Below are 17,766 nucleotides of genomic sequence, written 5' to 3'. Positions count from 1 at the left end.
TTTTAAAAATGCTTTTATTGCAGTCAGAATACACAGGGTGCGTATTCATCTCCTGTCGCAAAAGCTGAACTTCCACCAGCAGTTTTCTCAGGTAGCATCTGTCTCCAATTGACCAATTCTAACACTATACAATTTATCGAACGACGAAGGAGAGCTGCATGTCAATCTGCAGTTTGTAACTAAATAAAGCTGTTAGAATGCATTAAGTAGAGTCAGATTAATAATAAAACTTTATAGTAATAGATGTGAGCATTTTCTATATGCTTGTTTAGTCCAATTGTAATAGATAAGGAACTAGAAAATTTGAGCATTATTATTCATCTAGAACTTAAATGATATACAAAATAAAAATTAAACATTTCATGTCATAGGTAAAAGGGATTTAATTTTCTATGCATAATGCTCACGTTTTAGATCTCTATGCTATGGCAACTAAATTAAACTTTTAGGCTTCCTTGTAAAAAAAATTCTATGGTGTTAGCATATTTCCTTTCCTAAAAGTAAACAACTTAAATATTAAATGAAGCCATCTATTACCTCCTCATGTCAAGAAGATGCTGTTCAAAAAAGCATATCCAGAAACCACACCACCTTCATTTAGTGTAGCTGCCTTTGTTCTCATCAAATAACCACACTGGTCATTTATGATTACCTTGTCTTTGTTCCTACATTCAGCCATAAAACTCTCACTGGACAATGCAACTATATGAACTACTAGAGTGGTTTGTTTATGATTTTGTTACCGCGGATAGGCTCCAAAAGCCCCAAATTCAGAAACCGCGTTTTCCTTGGCACATGTACCCTCGGGAACAAGATAGCAGGGTGATGCTGGTGGAAATATCCTTTGCATTAGGATGTATGCTGCAAGCTCAATTCCTCCATCCTTTCGCAGACGAACCAATGTTTCACGGAGATTATCACCGTAAATATTATTCCCTGTGCATGGCATTACACATACCTATTCAGTGATGAATGCAGAATAATTTGACTACTACACATTTCAGACAGAGGCCATACCTCCACCCTCCCTGTGGGGTTTAAGGACAAACAACTCTGGAGATTCAATAGCAGACATTACTATACTATCATTTTCCAAGTTCCAGAGTCCTGCGAAGCATTGCCGTACTTTTTTTATGTCACCTTTGGTGTCAAAGAACCTGGTAAGAAGTGCATGATGATAAGAGGAAAAGAAGTACTGTTGTATGAAGACTGAAATCTTAGACGGGCATAATGAATAGCTGCTACATATTATTTTGATAGTTGATAATTACAGAAATATAAAGGATTATCTCTCATCGAAGGATTTTTTTATTCCATTTCATCTGTTTGTTCATCTGCAAAGAGCAAAACAACTTACCTTTCAAGCACGTATTCCTTTGCCAGTTCCTGTTGAATCTTTTTTGTCCCAACAAGATGATATGATATTGAAGGGCACTTTATTGCAGAAGAACGCTCAATTAAAGTTGTTTCTCTCCATTCCTACATATCGAGTGATACTTTTGTGAACCACAACAACCTCAATTACAGTTTATTTTTCACATTGTGATAACAGCATTCCAAGGCAATTGTTTTAGCCAACAGAAGGTAAAGGTGATATAGTTCATACATCGAAATGATTAGAAAACGTACTGCTCTGCTCTAAAGTAGACAAGAGCAACCGGGCACCCATTTCTACATTGAAAAAGTTGAGATGGTCACTTTTTTTTTGGAAAATAGGTTTCCCCTGCTTTATTTGCATAAAGCACAAAATATTTAGAGTACATTACAGCGTATTCTAGGCGCGCCCGCTGATCAAGAAGGTCACTTCAATCATCCGATCTTACATTCCATATAAATTTTCATGAAGACAAAGAGAACGTACTTACATGACTAGTGTTCCATCAGGTTGGAGGTTCCCTTCTGCTTCTATTGCCGCAAGAGTTTTGCGGATAGTTCTCACCCCGTACATGTGAAACAGAGTTAAGAGAGAGATTTTTATTTAACTGCTTGGTGTATATGTATTAGATTCAGATACAGGATTTATAAAGGTTTGAATGCTATTAAATTTTCCATATCAAATTAGATCCTCAAAAAAAGTTATGTTTGGTTATATTTGAAGGATATCTTTCTTTCAGGTCAACAGTGATCCAATACTGGTCATACATATATCTCTCTTCTTGTTGAACAACCACCAGAACTACTGCACTGATAACAGAAACTTTAGTTAGTTATAAGACTTAAAGACTTGTTTTGCATCATGTCATAGCAACCTTGGATTGTTGTACTCAGCCCATGCTCTAGCTAACGCTTCAGCATGCTCAAGGACACTTGCTTGATCCAAACCAAGTTCCCTCTCGTGCATCCTAACCAGGTTTCTGCACATTGCACATTAGTATTTTTTGAAACGAATTGCACATTACTATTCAAGTTATCTTTTGGCAATAGGGAAATGATGAGAAAATAGAAGGCAAAACCTTTCAACTAAAAATCACAATCAAATAGAACTCTGGTGAATGGTGATGTGTAGACTTTTAGAGTTCTAATCCAAGTGAATATTTTCACTCCCGTCTGCCTGATTGTGAAATCAATGAATAACTGTGTTGACTTTCATAAGGTTGTAGCCAGGATGACAAACAAACCATGATGTACTATATGTGCTTACGGTGGGGAAATCGCTCTGTGACTTTGACGTGACACATTCAATTATATCAGTGACAAATTTGCACTTATCATGTTATGTCATTCCAAACATGCATGATTGTAATTTAATAGAATTTCACTACTACAGATATTATTTGTAGGAGCGGCTCAAGACCATTTGTAGGGACGGTTTGGCCAGCTGCCCCTATCAAATCGTATCTATAAATCATGCATTTGTAGCGACGGTTCCCAGACCGTCCCTACAAATCGATTAGTAGGGGCAGCTAGTGTTACCAGCCGTCCCTACTAATCGATTTGTAGGGGCGGCTGTAGTACCAACCGTCCCTATAATACCTATTTGTAGGGGCAGTTATGTCTAGAACTGCCCCTATAGTACATTTTTCTGCAAAAAAAATTAAATTTACAATTCAAATTCGACCAGAACCGCCCTGTTTGTTTCCGCGTATTCCCGCGTTCGCGTTGCGAGTGAGCAATCAACGTTCTGAGCCGTGTTCGCTCAACGTCCTACCGAACGCCTCGCGACCAACATTTCGAACTGCGTTCGCTCAAAAGTATTATATAAACTACAAGCATAAGAGTATTATATATACTACAATTACAAGTCTAATTCACAAGAATATATACAATCCATCATTAAATAGACATAATTCACAAGATAAAACCAATGTCAAATTCCATACACATTGTTATCAATGGCCTAGAGCTAGCCTTTCGGTCTCACGAAGGTGTTGGTACTGAGGATTTCTACCTAAGTCAGACTCTTGGTCATGGTAGGTGCCTTTGACGTGTACAATCTAGTTCAATATGAAGTTGCAAAGGTCGCCGACGAGCTCTAAGAGTTGGTCATCCTTGTATGGGTCTTTTTTCATTTCTTTCTCTTCTTTCCACTACAAGAGAACAAGTTTTGGTTTAGTATTTCATACCATGTACGAAGTTTTTATACTACGGGTGAAGAGGTTCAAACTTACCCTTAAGGTGTGTCTCCTGTAGGCACCGGTGTTACTCATCATAGAACATACATAGTATCCATAATGTACACTCCTAGGCTTTCTGCTTGGGGTACTGTGTGTTTTGCATATAAAAATATTAAGTAATGCTTTTGACAGCCATGTAATGGAGTACTGAAGAAGTAAGTTACACTTACCGCACATAGTGTTTTTATAGCTAACTTTTCCTTCCTTGTTGGATCATGTCTTCCGTGATGTTTAGTGACATAGAACCTAAATACCCTGTTCGATTTATTTTAGCAAATACAACTTGTTAGTATCCAAAAGTGAACGTTACAAGTATGTATACAAACATATAAGCTAATGAGAATTGTCGATATGTATACGTCTTCAGAATCGATATGAAATCTTTGTATGTCACCGGGTCCCTATCTATTGAATCAAAGACCCATGCTATGCTCCTCCCGACATCGATGCCTATACAAATCCAGTGGTTGCTGCATGGATTTAATCATAGAACTAGATAAGCTCTTTTGCATCGAATAAAATATATCGAACAAAGCTTTAAGTATAGAGTTGAACTTACTCGAAGTTGTATGGTAGCCATATAGTAGAGTGCTGTTGGAGAATTTTGAAAGCCAGGGCAATGTATGCCGCAACCTTAAGGGACTCTTCCCTTAGTTTCACCGTACGGATGTGCTCTTTCTCCCGAAGAGTCTTTCCAGCAGCTAGCTCTTTGACATCTAGTTTCCACTATTTAGGGTAATTAAAATTTGTTTGTGCCATAGCTTGAGGGTCTATATACCTAGCTTTCACACTTGACATTTGTTTGACAATGTGCACTTGCATTCTACAAATCATGGCGTGGGTTAGTTACAACAAAATTCAAAGATTACATTCATATCATATTGGGAGAACAAGGACTTACAGGCACCACGTGCAAATTAGATTCATCTCTATTGCTTCGAGGTGAAAGCATGTCTGCATGTCATTGAAGTCAAAGACAATTTTCTCTGCTGGGCTTCCAAATGTGCCGGTGGGGAAGCATGCTTGTACGAGGTCTATGCTCGTTGGGAGAACACGCAAGTACTAATCATGGAACCTTCTCATTCCAAGTGGTCGGCATTGGATATCCCGGTTTGGTAGGAAGGGCTTGCCTCTTTCATATGTTTTTAGGCAATCCTTTGACCATTTGATGGCATCAACATTTGGATATTGCTTTGCTGTTTGGTGGAGTTTGCTAGTGACGGCCTCCTCAGAACCCCGTGATATGACTTTTTTAACTTGGTTCTCAGGCTTGAACTGGTCATGGGAATACCATTTGTGCACCGAGGAGACGTCTTTCATCGGAACATAAACTGGTCTTATGGTGATTGGATGCTTCTTTTGAAGTTCCCATTTAGGCACATCCTCATCTTCTTATGCATCACCTTCTTCAGAAGGCACTCATTGTTCATGTATCGGATGTGCTTGTTGAGAAGACTATGGCATCTCATCATGCACTTGCTCGGTATGAGCTAGAGAAGGTTGTGGCTTATCAGGCACATGCTCGCTAGGAGGCAGGGAAGAATGTGGCATCTCAGGAATTTGGTGGTCACGAGACGGTGAAAATATCTCCCTGACCTCAACAACTCGCTCCAAATTTGGGAGAGGGGGATGCGGCGAAGAAGCAGTCAATATAATGTCTCATTTGTGCTAGAGGATGAACTGCCCCATAACGTCTCCGAGTAACACTAGCCCCTCGAGAGTTGCGTAGTTTATCCTCCACTGCATGAACTCAGGCTTCACGGTATGCACCTCGACCCTAGTGTAGTTCAGCGGTATCTTATTATTGTGGTGTAAGCCACCGGGAGGATGTGCCACACCCGTTGCCACCTCCATCACAATGTTCTGCCGGCCATTGAGAAACACCAAGGTACAACTAGTTGGTTCCCATATGTGATCGACAGGGGTTGTGGCTGCAGTGGAACCTTGGCTACTAGGAACTTTCGGAGGGCTGCCAACTAATGTCAGTTCTCCCAGTGGCATCATTAATATTCGTGGCTCCATAGATAGTCCTTGCTCCTCCAGCGCCTTTGCAACTAGAGCCTTCACTTGGAGATCAAGATTAGTCTCCCAGTCTCTACCATGTTTCTTGTACATATGCCTGTCTTCTTTGAATGCTTGCTTCTAGGTCGCCCTTTTCCCTAGCCCCCTGGTGCGGCCTGTGTGCTCCTTGTTTCCCAAGCCAAGGCTAAGCTCGTCCCTCTCTCTGGAAGGATTGAATGAGCCCTTCTCCTTGTCTTCAGCATATTTCAGTATCCTTGATACTGCCTCTTGGGTCTCTGGCTTATCAAACTTAAGATTATCGTCGGATGATTCTGTACTCCTTACATATATCCAATTCCTTGAGTGTACCTTCAAATTCATCACATCGATATTCCCAGCAGCTGTGGCCTCTTCATCCATCTTCCTAAATTGCTCTTCCTTGGCATAGTAGCCACTGGGCCCTAGATGTTGGTGGTGTTTGTTCCTCTTCGCCAGCTCGATGTTACGGGCAGTGAGCTCTAATGCCTCCGGTGAAGTCTTCTGAGCCACGAGCTCCTCCCATTGACTAGGAGTTATGTTGCCAAACTCATTGAAGGGAGTTAACCCCTTTTGGATATACTTCTTGTTGAGATCTGACCTCCAACGTCGGAATGACTCTCCCATCATCCTGAAAGTATTTTTTTACCAATTCGTGCTTACCCTCCGGAAATCTAAAATTGAGCTTCAGCTGCCTATCCCATAGTTCATCCTTTTTCTTCTCTGGTACCTCTTTCCAGTTAGGGATTGCTGGGTTCAATTTATCGTTAACTATGGCCCTGATCGCATTATGGAATCGTCCTCTTAATTCCTTCGGCTCAAGGATCTCCCCTGCTGGCCCGACCTCCGTTATCACATAGCATGCCTTATCTGGATATTGATTTGCTTTTCTATCCCCTCGTTTTCTCTTAGGCTTGGTAGTTGTGGTTGTGTCTTGAGGTTGTGGAGCAGAGGCCTCAATGTCCATCTCTGTGGCTGTTGCCTCTGCTCTCCTTTCCTCTACTTCGTCTTGTCTTGTCCAGCGAGATGTCGTTGACGTCAACGTTGTCTTTTCTGAGTTTCAGGAGGGACCTGTATATACGATTGGTCAAAGTGTTAGCAGAGGTAACACAGCCAAAGCTTTAGCAAAATTTATAAGCTAAGGCTTTATCCCTACCTCCTCATTTGGGTCAAAATCCTTGTCCAAATCTTCCTCCATTGGCCTCCTTCTGGCTTCACGTGGGAAAGGATCATTGGGACTTACATATCCCTCTTCTGAGTCATCATCATCATCATCCTCTTCTTCTTCGCCTTCAGCAGCCTCTCCTGCTCTTCCTTCTGCTCCTCCTTCCTCCTCGTCACACTGCTCCTGAGTAAGCATCACTTCTAGATCCTTTTCTAACTTGTTATTGAACTGCTCTTGAGTAAGCTAGTCCTCTAGTGCTTGCTCCTCATAGGTTGACTGCTCATCATGATCGGAGCATCGGGCTGCACTGTCTGGTGTCTGCGATATTATTTCGCACTTTGTTCTAATAGATGCAAGAAAGTGTGCTTTAGGTACGCGAGAAGGTATAAAAGGTCTATAAACCAAAGTAGTCCTATAAAATAACAATATATCAAAAAATGAGTAGTAGCAGTAGTAGAGGCCTCAGAAACGTGTCAATCATCATTTGATCATGAACTTGGAGCATCAAGGCATCATAACAAAGAAGAGAGGAGAAGGTAATGTAGGGGTGGCTGCTAATGATGCCAAGTTCCTCACAAGTTCTTGATCATCAGCTCATATTCCATATAATGTATGGACTTAGACAATTTTATCACCGGCAAAACAAAGGAGAGGAGAGGAGAGGAGAGGGGAGATTTGGCAAAAAAAGCAATAGCTACTTAACAAACATAGAGAGGAAAAGGTGTAAAAAAAGCAGCTGCTGCTTCCCAAACATAGAGGATAGGAAAGGTGGCAAAAATAGAGGAGAGGGGAGATTTGGCAAAAAAAAAGTAGCTGCTTGCTTCCCAAAAAAAGCAACAGCTGCCATACCAAGGGGACCAAGCAAGCAAAGCCCACAGCACGCTCTGCACAGCCATCTGCTCAAGTTATTAACTAAATTGAGATTCAACAAAAAAAAATTGAAATAGTTCACACTAGTACAAATGAAAGCACAGTCAACACACACAGCCACATCAAAAATGGAAATGAATGAAACTGAACAAAAAAAGACTACTAAAACTAAACCACTAATAAATATAAGCTAATGGAAATATTTCAATAAAATCTACAAGACCAACTTAAGAGATGACACAAAGACTACAACAATTAACAATATCGAAGACATGTGAGAAAATAGCCAAAGAAAGCCATTCTAGAGAAGAATAGGGGTTTGATTCTAAGGGCAACAAATAATTTGCAGCTAGGGAGGCTGTAGATTCTAAGGGAAGTTGAAATGTCATGACATATTTCAGATTCAGACCACTAAGGGAAGTTGAAATGTCATGACATATTTGCATCAGTATAGTAGGGCTACTCAACTCACAAGCTGGCTCACTATGCCTGATTTGCTTGTTGACGAACTGATGCATAAATGGATGCAATCAGTCTCAAGCAGTAGCAGGCTGTGTGTTGTAGTGATTATTTCAGATTCAGACCATGCACTTGTGGTTTACACAATGGGTTCCATAGTATACTTGTGTAGGCTTAACACAAATTGTGTGTGCCCTTTGTAAGCAAAGGAAGAAGATCAAGCGCTGCTACTACGAATTATTAAACATAAAAGATGCTCAATTCGATACATCAAAATATGACATTGTCTTTACCACCTATCATTGATTTTACTGCCTCTTGATATTGCATAGATATAGTTCTGCCTCTTGATATTGCATAGATATAGTTTATGTTACATCATACTATCTCTGCCTGTTCTGTTCTTGATCTTTTGTTTTTTTGTTGTGTTGCAGATACATTCCGCTGCAAATCTACTGGATAGGAACAATCTAATAAAGTATGACACGAAAATAGGATACTTTCAAGTTACTGACCTGGGAAGGATTGCCAGTTATTACTATATTAGCCATGGAACTATTTCAACATACAATGAGTACCTGAAACCTACAATGGGTGCTATCGAGTTGTGTCGACTATTTTCTCTGAGTGAAGAATTTAAGTATGTAGGTGTTAGGCTAGATGAGAAAATGGAACTGGCAAAGCTTTTGGACCATGTGCCAATTCCTGTAAAAGACAGTTTGGAGGAACCCAGTGCAAAGATCAATGTTCTGCTGCAAGCATATATTTCTAGGTTGAAACTGGAAGGCCTTTCTCTTAGTTCGGATATGGTCTACATCCGACAGGTAGGGCTATTTTTTTCCACACATACTCTATAAATTCTATCTGTTTGACACGACGCAGTTCAAACAAAATATTAGGAGTTCATACAAATTACTAAATTCAATCAATCAATTCTCGTATGAAATTCAAATTTCAAAAAATATAAATAAAGTATCATCCCAAGGCAAACGTAGTCTCAACGTAACTATAGTTTCACAAGCAAAGTTCATCACATCAATCAGACCTATGAATGGACCACAGTACAGTGCTCAGCAACAATGAGGTCACGATTGCCGACTCCTCTTCTACCCAATATTGCTTAATGAGATCATTATTATCATCGAAAAATACCATCTAGAACATTAAAAATGATAATCAGAAGTTCATTCAAAAATTAAGTTACAGTAGCTACAATTCACAATTCCAGCAACCCCTCCACAGATTGTTACTTATGCTGAAAAATCACAGTAATGACTCGGGATTTTGAGAAATATGAAGTAAGTACCGACTCTGCTTTAGGATACATCTGCTGTAGTGCGTCTTGAATAAAGCCAACAACCCACATTTTTATAATGCTTTGATGGCCCCAAGGCAATAACTAGAGCTATTTGTACTAGCTCACAAAAATGCCACTACAAAAAAAAAGTGCAGCCCATATAAAACTTTTGTATACTAGTGTGGTTTCTAGAGGCGATGCTCTCCTCAAATTGTTTTTGTACTAGTGCTGCCAAGTATGAGCTTGTTAAGCTTCTCTGCTATGTTTTGATTTACAGTGTTTATGTTTCAATTAGCACAACTTTTGGCGATCTGTATGTCAGTGAGATGGAGTGGGTGAGGGATAGTCTAGGCCAGGTGAGAAAAGCCTAAGCTAAAGAATTTGAGTATTTTAGAAATTGGTTTAACCACTAGCAGAACTTGAAATTGCGTAACTAATTATAGAAAATTCATAAAATAGCAAATCCAATTTCGATAGCATTTTTATGTTGTTATCTATCTTATAAAATCCATAAATCACCACAACAGCTTACTATGTTATTTATTTTATTTAGGCTAAACTATTCACCCAGAAATGCTGGGAAATTTAGCATGGTATAATGTAGGTAAAATCATGTTGCCAAAAAAAATTTAAGGGCAACAAATAATCTGCAGCTAGGAAGGCCGGGGAATGGAGAAGGGGTTGGGAGTACCTGTAGAAGACCTGACAGAGAGGGACGCCGGTGGCTGTGCGCGGTGGCCGGGGATCTGGACGCCGGAGAGCACGGGTAGCCGGGCCGCCCGTCGTTGGAGGAGCGCGGATGCCAGAGAGCAAGGGAGGCGGTGGCGACAGAAGTAGATGCCGGAGAGCGCACGCAGGCCGGCGAGTTCGGTGGTCGAGGTCGGAGAGGGAGCGCCGGTGGCGGGGACACTAGCTAGAGCACGTGGCCGAGCCGGCGGAGCTCAAACCCTAGCTGCCTCGGGCCATCGAGGTTGGAGAGAGAGCGCGTGCGGGCCGGCGAGGTCGGAGGTACAGGTCCCAGATAGGGCGGTGGCAGGGCGGCCGACGCTACGAGCTCAATCTGGCAAACCCTAGCCGCCCCGGCGGCCTGCGGAAAGGCGGCGGTTGGGGAACGGTGGATGGAGGTGCAGTTAGGTGAGGATGGAGGATGTCAGAGAAGGTGGTTGTAGGCCACAGAGACGGCGGCGGCGGCGGAGAAAAAAAATCGGCAGCCTGCCGACGTCCGAGAGGAAGAAAGCGCCCAGGACTTAGAACGATGGACGGAGCTCTTGCTTATATACCACAGGTCATTTCTAGGGGCGGTTCCTGATCCAGTCACCCCTACAAATCGATTTGTAGGGGCGGTTCCTGAGTAAGCCGCCCCTACAGATATTTTTAAATTTATTTTAATTAATAATTTTGTAATTTATATATAAAGAATGCAATGTAAATTTATATAACACTTTTTTGATTATTCTATATATGTATAAATAAATATAAATTTAAACAATTTCATGATATATATATATATAGATATAATTTTATATTTTCTTCTTTACAAAAATAATATTTTAAATTTTTAAAATTTGAATTTCAAAACAACAAAGAGAATTTTAGGACACTAAATGACCATAAATAAAATTTTTGTAAACATCAAAGTTGTAGAACTCATCAAGATGTACAACTTATATTTTGGTCATCTTTTCATTTAACCAAATTTGAACAGTTCAAAATTTGAATTTTAATAAATGTTAACTTTAAATAAGATTTTGAAACCTTAAATGGTTTCAAATAAGAAAGTCATGAACATAAAAGTTGTTGAACTCATCACTATATACAACTTTTATTTTGGTCACTTATTCATGTGACAAAGTATTAGTAAACATTATTCACAAATTCACATATGACTCATAGTTTCATGAACTATACGAGAGACATGTTAATTTGTGAACGATGTTTACTATCACTTTGTCAGATAAAGAAATGACCAAAATAAAAGTTGTAGATCTTGATGAGTTATACAACTTTGGTATTCATCACGCTTTCAGCTGAAATCATTTAATGGTTGAAAATCTCGTTAGAACTTGTTATTTTTTTAAATTTAAAAATTTGAATTGCTCAAACTTTGTCAAATGAAAACAATGATCAAATCAACATAGTAATTTGATAGGGCATGATTTTAGAAAATTTTAGGAAAAAAATCATCACATTTGGTGTTAGTATTTGGGGAGAAAGACTAGTTACAAATTTTACCCAGAGATTAAAAAGAAAAAATCACAACTGTTCGTGATGATGAATGCTGCATAAGTGTGATTTCTCTTTTTAATCTGTGGCTGAAACTTGTAACTAGTTTTTCTTCCTCATACTAACTCTAAATGTTATGGTTTTTTTTCCTAAATTTTTCTAAAATCATGCTCTATCATTTTAGTCTAGTCATCTATCTTTGTCACTAATTTTGAACAATTTAAAATTTGAATTTTAGAAAATGATAGCTTCAAACCTGAATTTCAACCACTAAATGATTTCAGCTGTAAAGGTGATGAATATAAAAGTTGTTGAACACATCACTATCTACAACTTTTATTTTGGTCATCTTTTTATTTGACAAAATTTGAATAGTTTAAATTTTGAATTTCAGAAAATGACAGCTTCAAACCTAATTTTCAACCACTAAATGATTTCAGCTATAAAGGTGATGAATATAAAAGTTGTTGAACACATCACTGTATCCTACTTTTATTTTGGCCATTTCTTCATTTCATAAAGTGTTAAGTGATTTCATAAAGTTTTAGCAGTAATAGAGTGGATATTGAAATAGATTCATCTGGATGTTGCAAAGGGTAGTCTCACACACATGCATAAATGTAGTCTCACACACATACATAAATATATAGTCTCAGACGCATGCATAAATGAAGTCTTACAAACACACACTTACACAAACACTCCACGTTCAACAACTAGCTAGCCCGCTGTAATGACTTTCCCCTTGACACCTTTTCGTTCCCATGGCAATATGTTTTTGGGTAAGTTCTTTTCCACAACACTGATCTTCTTATGAAAGTCTATGAATAGTGGCATCTCATCGTAGTTATTGTAAGCTTCAACATCGTCTACACCATCAACTCTGATAATGTGTTGTTTCTTGGAGACAACCACGTGCTTTGTCTTCTTCTTTAGGAAGGTTACTTTGTGGGTCAGACATATAGAAAACTTGTGTGACACGTGAAGCGAGCACCCAAGGGTCATCTTGGTAGCCTAGATTCTCGAGGTCCAGGACTCTCAATCCGATCTCGTTCAGTTGGTGTTGTTTGATCCAGCGGCATCGAAACAGGGTCACCATTATATCCCTTCCATAGTCAAGTTCTCATATCTCTTCAATGATGCCAAAGTATTGGATCTTTCTCTCCAATCCATCAAGAGCCTCTATTCAAACGCCGCTGTTTTGGTTCACATATTTACTATCCTTTGCGTGGGTATAGTACGTATACCCATTGATGTCATAAGCATTTCAAATGTCACTTGTCTCAATGGCCCCTCCACCATCCTACTGATGGTAATAGAGTCTATGGTTTCTCTAGGCGGTATGTTTTGGTCCTTCAACCATGTAGTTAGTCATTGCTTATGCTGTTTCATGACCAAATCTTCTGAACGACCATTTCTCTATGCCATAATGATAGCCAAGTGTTCATCAATATACGGTTGCATCAGTTGTGTACTCTGCAAGACACTATAATGCGCCCGACTCACCTCTTTGTAATCATGGTTGAAAGGACCTAGGATGCCGCCTAGAGGGGGGTGAATAGGCGTTTCTGATAATTAACACCTTTAAATGCGGAAACAATTAGAAAGGGGAGTTTCCAAAATGGAAACTCCAAATTAAGAGTACTACCACCCCTCGCAAGTTAGCCACAAAGTAAACAAGGTATAAAGAATATATCTAGAAGCTACAACCCTGCAACACCAAGTTAGAACAGAGAATAAATATTTTCAGTGCAGGTAGGAAATACCGGACGTGTCCGGTATGAATACCGGACGTGTCCGGTATACACGATTTCTGCAGATCAGCCCCGAACTTGCTCCTTTCGATTTCTATCTTCAAACCAAACTGCAGGCACCTAGTGGAGATGACAATATACACAGAGAACCTGCAGAACAGCTAGAGCAACACAAATATCAAATGAAATGCGAATTTAGACACGATATTTGTTTTACCGAAGTTCGGACTCGTTCGAGTCCTACTCTCCGTTGAGGGGGCTGCGGGCGACCCAGCGAAGGTCAGCCCTAGAGGGTACCACGAAGGTCACTCTAGCCAGAGTCTTTTCCAACTCCTTTTCCTCCTTCCACTAATTTGATTCCGAGGCGGCGGAATCGACCGTTACAAACTTTCCGAAGCAACCACAATCTCTCGGTTGCTCTCCGGCGACGCCTAGCCGTCTAGGACCGAAGAGTCCAAGAGTAACAAATGCGAATCACGAGATTGACAATATGCACAAGTGCTCAAGTGGTGGCTTGCTCTCTTTTTCAAATTCTCTCTTAACCCACAAATTGATTTTGCAATTTGGATCACACACTCACTAAGAGAGGGTTTAGGAGAGTTGGCAAGGCTCAAAAACGTGTGTCTATCTTAGCAGAATCAGCAGCCTCCAAAGGTGGAGGCTTGGGGGTATTTATAGCCCCCTTGAAAAACTAGCCGTTTTATAGCCATTGCAATACCGGACACATCCGGTATGACTCACACTGCGCTAACGGTAACTAAGTTACAGTGATGTTGTGAGGCGTCGGAACTCCCAAAGTATGCCGGGACTTCCGACCGTCGGAACTCCCGACTCAAGTCGGAACCCCCGACCCTCAGCAATTTTGAAAAACATGTAACTGAGTTAAAGTTACTGAGGTGTCGGAACTCCCGATGTATGTCGGAACTCCCGACCGTCGGAACTCCCGACTCACATCGGAACTCCCAACCCTCAAGGCTTTTGAAAACTAGCCGTTGGCTTCTGGTCATCCATACCGGACACGTCCGGTATGACCAGGACAGTGAAACCTCCAAGTCTGTTGAAGTGCGAGACGTCGGAACTCTCGACCCATGCCGGGACTTCCCGACCGTCGGAACTCCCGACCTACGTCGGAACTCCCGACGAACCAACCCGAGAACAACAATTTTACAGCTGCTGGACAAATACCGGACACGTCTGGTATGAATACCGGACACGTCCGGTATTGCCAGACCAGCAAGAAATCAGTTAGCACTTTTGTCGCTCAAATAATCAAACCTCACATGGGTTGGCTTGAGCACTTATGAAACATTATCTATCAACATGATGCATCCCTCTTAATAGTACGGCATACCTATTAAACTCAAGATCAAAGGAAAAATGAATTTATACCACTTGAGTTGATTTCTTTTGAATTGATGTCGTCCCTTCCAATCTTCATCAAGTAAGGGTGCTAACAAGTTGATGTTGATCTTTTCACTTGAGCATAGCCATCTTGAGCATGTGACTTGATTCCATTCATCAAATTTGAATAACCCCAAATGTATCAAGTCACTTCCATCAAATACTTCATTATAGATTTGATTCTTCACATCAATATGACCATCTTAGCTTGATTAGTACCTCAACTAAATGCAAGTACTTTCTTCTTCACCCTAGCTAGGTTCTTCGGCCGCCAAGCCGTCGCTTGCCCTTCACCCTTGCTTAGTACCTCGAAGCCTTTCCTTGCTATCTTCACCATCTCAAGCCATCAAGTCACATCTTGTGTTGAATCATCCATTCATATGTATTGTTATCTTTTTCATTTTAATTTAGCAAGCTTCAAATATGAGACCATTCCATATGCAATCCCTCATGTCTCATTAACTAATAATCATGAGCTTGCTTTCACATAGTACATGGAAATCCCACAAGAAATAAGCCTTCACATGAATTCCATTTGCATTGTTGTCTTGTGCTTGAACTAGATTGTTTATACAACAACACATCATTTTGGCTTTCATTAAGTACCTGTGAGATAACCTATTACCTGTTCACACTTAGCAAATGGGTTAGTCCTTTAATCACGTTGTCATTCAATCATCCAAAACCCACTAAAGGGCTAGATGCACTTTCAATCTCCCCCTTTTTGGTGATTGATGACAACTTGATTAAAGCTTACAAAATGATATAAACATTTAAACTTTTGGGTTCAATGATTTATGAGAGGCTCCCCCTTAATATGTGCTTATGATTAGAATTCACAAAATGACCTCAAATGTCAATTGCACATACTAAAACAAATAGGAGACTCCCCCTAAATCATTGCATCCGTGGGGTGCATGTGTGTGTGACAAAGAGAAACCGTGATGCATATGACAAGATATATCATACAAGAATAAATATAAAGGCATCACATCAAATATTTTCATTCTAGCATGCATAGTCCTTATGAAAATAAATATGGACACATGTAATTCACACATAGCACTCATTACAAATTTTCTCAAGTCCAGAAACCACTGATATATAGATAAAGATCATGTCTCAAGAGATACATAGATAAAGCATAAGTCTCATCTCTCACAAGATATAATCAATGAAGCTCAAAAACAAACTACAGCCTGCAGTACATATCTTCAGGTACAAAGATAAGCAAATGAAACTATCCTGAAGCTTTAATCAGTCTCTCTCCCCCTTTGTCATCTATCACCACAAAGGTCCAACAATGACATACTAAGGACAAAGGGGCTACAAGCTGTCACTAATCTCTAGGCATCACTCATCATCATCATCATCTCTCCCAGCATCTTCGTCATCAGAGCGGGTAACACCAGCCGGACGAGAACCACCGGCACCAGATGGGTCGATAGCCACCAGAGCCGTAGTAGCCGCCACCACCTGTCAAGTCACTCCACCAATCTATAGCATAGTCGTCGGCAGTGCTGGGACGTGGCTGAGAGTGAGTAGGCACACGAGCCTGAAGTGGTAGAGTGTCAGGGTGCTCAGGTGCCTGCTGCTGCTGCTGTCGCTGTATGAACTCAACATACTCTCTATCATATCTAGCCTGCTGCTGCTCCTCAGTCTCAGGCTCACTAGCTGCCTCATCTGATAGAGGAGATCTAGGAGGATCAAGCTCAAGATTAGAAGCAATTTGCTTCAAAGTCCGAGTGTCCTTCCTCCTAGCCTCCCTCTCCTTCTGCTGCCTAGTCTGGATGTCACGGCACATCCCAAATATGGAGCTGAAAAGCCTGCGGATAGGCGAGGGAGGACTGCCACGGCGTGAAGTAGAATGTGAAGGAGCACGTGGTGAAGGTGAAGCTCCTGCTGGTGCACCACTCCCAGGTGCATCTGCCTCTGGTGCTGCTGCTGCTCCTCCTGGTCCTGCTGGAGGTAACCCTGTCTCAGGCAGATCTGCAATAATCTTTAGGGCCTTGTGAATCTTATCATACTCGAATGTGTGCCCTAGTCACCTGCTCAATCATATGCATGATATAAGGAGCAAAACCACAGCCCTTGAGGGGCCTCTCTCCAACACTCCTGATCTCGGACCAAATAAAATCAAACACGCTGAAGGGCCGAGCATCAGGTGCCATCCTGTGGAGTAGGTTCCTGGAATAATCTGCAATGTTGCCCTTGTCTCCACCCTTGCAGTCAATAGTCTTCCTGAACATCCTGTCCTAGGTATCTGTAGGTAGGGTGAAGACCTAGAACCTTCCCCACAGCTCCTCTCTCACCACCAGGAGGATACATATATGCGAGCTGCTCAGGGGGTAACACCTGCTCGGTGTGGATCCTGTCCCTCTGGAGATCATCCTCTGAGAAGCCAAGGTGGGCGGCAAAAACATCATAGTCAACACTGTACCACTAGGCCCTCAAGCATCCAGTGCATCCGCCGCTCATCCTCCTCAACAAACAGAGTAGCATAGAACTGAGCTACTACCTCTGTGTTCCAGTCATGCTGGAACTCCATGATCTCATAAACCCCAGTGCGCTGGCAAATGGCAATGGCATGATCAACTGAGGCCTTCTGCAACTCTGTAACAGTACTGCCAGTCAATCCACTGAGACCTGGCAATCACAGGGTTCCTGGTGAGAATCACACTGGAGTAGAAGTCCAGGTGAAAGGCTGTCTGAAGCGGTGATCGTACTGAACCTTAGGTAAGCCCCTCGGATCAACCCTTCGCTCATCTCTAGCTCTCCTGGTCATACCCTTTCCTCTGTAATCAACTCTGGGAACATAGGAGGGCACATTGGGCAGACGTGTCTCAAGAAGACCATAATGCATCCCCTGACCAGGCTGGTGCTGAACTGGAGGAACTGACTCCTCCTCCTCAATCTCCTGCTCCTCATCTGAGCTGTCACCATCTG

The 17,766-nt window shown here is 41.2% G+C and overlaps 1 protein-coding gene across 1 annotated transcript in view; it reads right to left on the bottom strand.

The window, feature by feature from the left end:
• Window positions 1–541: 541 nt before the first annotated feature.
• Window positions 542–17,766, bottom strand: part of LOC136503409 (glutathione synthetase, chloroplastic-like) — a 28,960-nt gene continuing 11,735 nt past the window's right edge. Inside the window, exons 5-12 of the mRNA XM_066498497.1 lie at window positions 2,250–2,354; window positions 2,104–2,184; window positions 1,866–1,958; window positions 1,626–1,671; window positions 1,358–1,479; window positions 1,018–1,157; window positions 744–936; window positions 542–665 (exon numbers count right to left, since the gene is read on the bottom strand). Coding sequence (XP_066354594.1) covers window positions 542–665; window positions 744–936; window positions 1,018–1,157; window positions 1,358–1,479; window positions 1,626–1,671; window positions 1,866–1,958; window positions 2,104–2,184; window positions 2,250–2,354 — 904 coding nt within the window. The remainder of the gene's footprint in view (window positions 666–743; window positions 937–1,017; window positions 1,158–1,357; window positions 1,480–1,625; window positions 1,672–1,865; window positions 1,959–2,103; window positions 2,185–2,249; window positions 2,355–17,766) is intronic.

The sequence above is a fragment of the Miscanthus floridulus genome, chromosome 14, assembly GCF_019320115.1.
Source record: "Miscanthus floridulus cultivar M001 chromosome 14, ASM1932011v1, whole genome shotgun sequence".
Lineage (NCBI taxonomy): Eukaryota > Viridiplantae > Streptophyta > Magnoliopsida > Poales > Poaceae > Miscanthus > Miscanthus floridulus.
Note: the sequence above shows the minus strand (reverse complement) of the source record. Positions and strands in the feature narration are given on the sequence as shown.